This window comes from Dendrobium catenatum, unplaced genomic scaffold (genome assembly GCF_001605985.2).
Source record: "Dendrobium catenatum unplaced genomic scaffold, ASM160598v2 fragScaff_scaffold_1721, whole genome shotgun sequence".
NCBI lineage: Eukaryota > Viridiplantae > Streptophyta > Magnoliopsida > Asparagales > Orchidaceae > Dendrobium > Dendrobium catenatum.
Window position 1 is genome coordinate 343309 of NW_021320183.1, and position 3945 is coordinate 347253.

The 3945-nt window shown below is 39.7% G+C and overlaps 1 protein-coding gene across 1 annotated transcript; it reads left to right on the forward strand.

The window, feature by feature from the left end:
• Positions 1 to 3945, forward strand: LOC110113512 (probable protein phosphatase 2C 38). Its single transcript, XM_020846130.2, has 4 exons — positions 1 to 752; positions 1028 to 1395; positions 2319 to 2555; positions 3619 to 3945. The coding sequence occupies exons 1-4, from the start codon at positions 362 to 364 to the stop codon at positions 3838 to 3840; spliced, it is 1218 nt and encodes a 405-aa protein (XP_020701789.1). The 5' UTR covers positions 1 to 361; the 3' UTR covers positions 3841 to 3945.

Sequence of the window (3945 nt, forward strand, 5' to 3'; positions counted from 1 at the left end):
TCCACTCATCCAGGACCAACCCAGAAGGAAGAGGAAGAGGGAGCACTTGCTACAATGCTACTGGAAGCCACAGGTAGGAGAATTTCGGTGGACCCGGAGCAAAAGTTGCCAAAAACCGTGGGCACTCAATCTGTTTCTCCGGTCAAACTTCCCCCGCCGAAAAGCCTAGCGATCAGGAAAAAGGCAAAAAAATTCCCTGTTTTTTATACTTTACAGCATTCAAATCATTCAAAGAAATTCATTAGAAGCGGAGCAGACCGAAACTTCCTCAAAACTCCTTCTTTTTTTTTAGTTTATTTTAAATTATTTTCCTCCGTTCTCCTCGCTCTACTTATAAACACCATTAAAAGATCCATTTGCAATGACCCGTCACTCAAATTCCATCAAGACGGCGACTTCAAGGTGCGACAGCAGCGATGATGGTACAGTAAGATTCTTTTCGCCGATGAAGATCGTCAGTCCGTGTTGGAAGGCTTCCGCCGGCAACACAGCCGACGACGGCTTTTCGCTTAGCCGCAGCGATGGTCTCTTACGGTACAAAGACTTTGGGAAGCACGTTGCCGGGGAGTTCTCCATGGCCGTCGTGCAAGCGAACAACCAGCTCGAAGACGGAAGCCAGATTGAGTCCGGTCCGCTTAGCTGTTCCGACGCTGGCGACGCAATTAATGGAACATTCGTCGGAATATATGATGGCCATGGCGGGCCGGAGACCGCGCGGTTCATTACCGAGAATTTGTTCAGCAACCTAAAAAGTAAGTCTATTGGGGTTTCATCCCCTTTTTTTAAATGAATGTAGATTGGAAATTTGTTCTGGAATATTTGCGCTAAAGGCCACATTTTGAGTAATATGCGCTATGGGTTTAATAGATTTGAGTGATATTCATATTGATTTTGGGGAGTAAAGCAATGGGGGATCACAGTTGGGCTATTCATTTCCTATAAAAAAATTTAGTATTTCTACCTAAACTTAATCTCAAGTGGCCTAACAATTGACAGTTTTTGTTCTAATGGAGTGCCTTGTTTGCAGAGGTTGTCTCTGAACAGAAAGGGATATCAATAGATGCTATTAGAAAGGCATTTTCTAACACAGAAGAGGGGTTTCTATCCCTTGTAAGAAAGAAGTGGAAGAGAACACCACAGCTTGCATCAGTTGGTTCGTGCTGTTTGATTGGTGTAATATGTGCTGGAATGTTATATGTTGCGAATCTCGGCGATTCTAGATCCGTGTTGGGAAGATTAGACGGTACTAAGAAAGGGATTGTCGCCGTTCAGATGACAACAGATCATAATGCGAGCAATGAGGCTGTGAGGAAGGAGCTGTGGTCATTGCATCCTCATGATTCTGATATTGTAGTTCTGAAACACAATGTCTGGCGTGTAAAAGGCCTCATACAGGTTTTTTTCCCTATAAATCAAGCAAGATATGCATTATTTGAAAAGTTTTCTCAAACTTGTTAGGTTGGCCTTCTTTTATGCAAAATAGAATAAAAAAAGCCATGATTTGTGTAGAATATGAAGTTTAGTTGCTAATAACTCACAAGTAATGATTGTAGTTTATGTCCATAGAGCGAAAAGAATAGAAAACTGATGGACCGGTTCGGTCCATAGCAACACCGGCCCTTAAAGGGCCGGTTCTCACTTACTGCAGGCGGAGAACCCGCCTGCCTGGGCGGACAAGCCAAGGGGGGAAAAGCTCTCGGGTGGGCCCCTTGGGCCCACCAAATTGAAGAGAAAGGTTGTGGTGTTTGCCCTAGGGGTAATGAGGGGATTTTGAGGGGTTCATGTGAAAGTTAAAAGTGAGTTAGGGTGGCTTTTTGGAGGGATCTCATTTTGGTGGCTGTTTTAGTTTTCTTTTTCTCTAGGGCTTGGGAGAAAGCTTCTCTTCTCGAATTGAGAGCATTGTATCCGTGGAAACTTGTAAGTCTTTTAATATTCAAGTTATTGAAGTGTTTGTGAGTGTTTTCATCCAAGAAATTTCGCATTTTTCCATCGTTTTTGGGCTGTTTTGCTTGGATTCCGAAAATTACAAATCAGGTCCATCAAAAACATTAACAGAATATCAATTGGTGACTACATCTTGTAAAACCTGCTACGAATTTCATTATGATTTGCTTATGAAGAATTACAAATCTAACTCCTTTAATACAAATGTGAGATGGCACCCCCCTCATTGGAAAGAAAAAAATTTGGTCTACTTATGATTATGTTTGCTGTTTTTTATTAGAAGGTAAAAACTGGCTCCACTAGTTAACATGTTGTAGGGTAAGCTACTACAACTATACTTGTTGTTCTCAACGCTCTCTTTGTTTTCTATACAGATATCCAGATCTATTGGTGATGCATATTTGAAAGATTCACAGTTCAATCAAGAGCCTCTGCTTGCAAAATTTCGGCTTCCTCAGCCGCTCTATCAATCTATTCTTAGCGCCGATCCATCTATAGTCGCCCATAAATTGTCTCATGGAGATCAATTCATAATATTTGCATCTGATGGCTTATGGGAGCATTTAAGCAATCAAGAAGCTGTGGACATGGTTCATTTCCATCCTCGTGCTGTGAGTTACCTTTTCTATCACCATTGTTTGAATTTTTTTCTCATTAGCATAGAATGTAAGAGTTACTATTGTTTGTAAGAAGCAAATCATTGTTCAAAAGATAAAATTTTAATGATGTCTCATCCTTCTCTTACAATGTGGATAGCTTATCAATTTTGAAACCATCAAAATAGGGTTAGGATAGATTTTCTCTAAGTTGATACTTCCCAGAATTCGTTGGGGCACAGTTACACGTCTCTTTTCATAGGTCTTGGACTTCCGTATGCCGGTATGTGTGAAAAGAATATGCAAACCCGGGGGAGAATTCACTTTCATTCCCGTGGGCCGTCTACCTCCACACAGCATTGCTCCGTCAGGCTTTTGCCCATCGCGGAAAATTCCCCACTGCTTCCTCCCATATGAGTCTGGGCCGTGTCTCAGTCCCAGTGTGGTTGATCATCCGAAAAGACCAGCTATTGATCATCGCTTAAGTCTTTGTACTAGTTTTGAGATAAATGTAATATAAAGATTGATTGATTAGTCATGCACTTTGTTTATCTCAAAGTAAATATAATAGTTAGAAAACTCATCGTGGATGTTGCGTATTTTTTTATTGATAAATATCAAACAAATAACATAAACATTACATGATGAATGCAATCAATTTTGATTAAAATTTATACATGCAACTATGTTTAGTAATGATGCTACATGTTTGAAGCATCAAGCACAAATATAAAATTATTTAAGCTTGTTGCGGGCTATAATATACGCGACGATAGAGTTATAATTCTACGTCTTAGCGTTGCACGGATATCCAGCTCACACACAAAGAACACAATATTTTTTACGTGGAAAACCCGGAAAGGGAAAAAACCACGGGGCCTAGCCCAGTTGAAGATGATTCCACTAAAATTTGAGGAAAATATATCAAAGCTCGAATTCGTTAAGAGAATAAATGATCAAATTTGAACATAATAGTACTCTGCTCTTCTCAGCTAATTTAAAACCTTAGGTACGTAACTTATTATGATCTGTCCATAAAATTATTGAGTTCTTTTCTCATCTTAACCTTTGGGTGCAGGGAATTGCAAGGAGGCTTTTAAAGCAAGCATTAAAAGTGGCTGCTAAGAAAAGAGAAATGAGGTATTCTGACTTGAAGAAGATTGATAGAGGTATCAGAAGGCATTTTCATGATGATATATCTGTAATTGTAATCTTCTTTGACCATTTGTTGATCAGCAGAAACAACTTGCATTGTCCTGTGATTTCACTTACAGGAGGCTTGTTTCCTTCTCAAAAATAGACCTCACTTACAAGTTCCCAGCTTTATCTTATGCATTAATCTCTGCATTTGTATTGTTTACTAGAAATCCCTCTGAGTTTATAGAAAACATGTTTCTTTTGTGTA

Coding starts and splice junctions, on each gene's coding strand:
- LOC110113512 (XM_020846130.2), top strand. CDS start 362: ATGACCCGTCACTCAAATTCCATCAAGACGGCGACTTCAAGGTGCGAC. Junction 1,396..2,318: donor GTGTAAAAGGCCTCATACAG/GTTTTTTTCCCT, acceptor TTTTCTATACAG/ATATCCAGATCTATTGGTGA. Junction 2,556..3,618: donor TTCATTTCCATCCTCGTGCT/GTGAGTTACCTT, acceptor CTTTGGGTGCAG/GGAATTGCAAGGAGGCTTTT.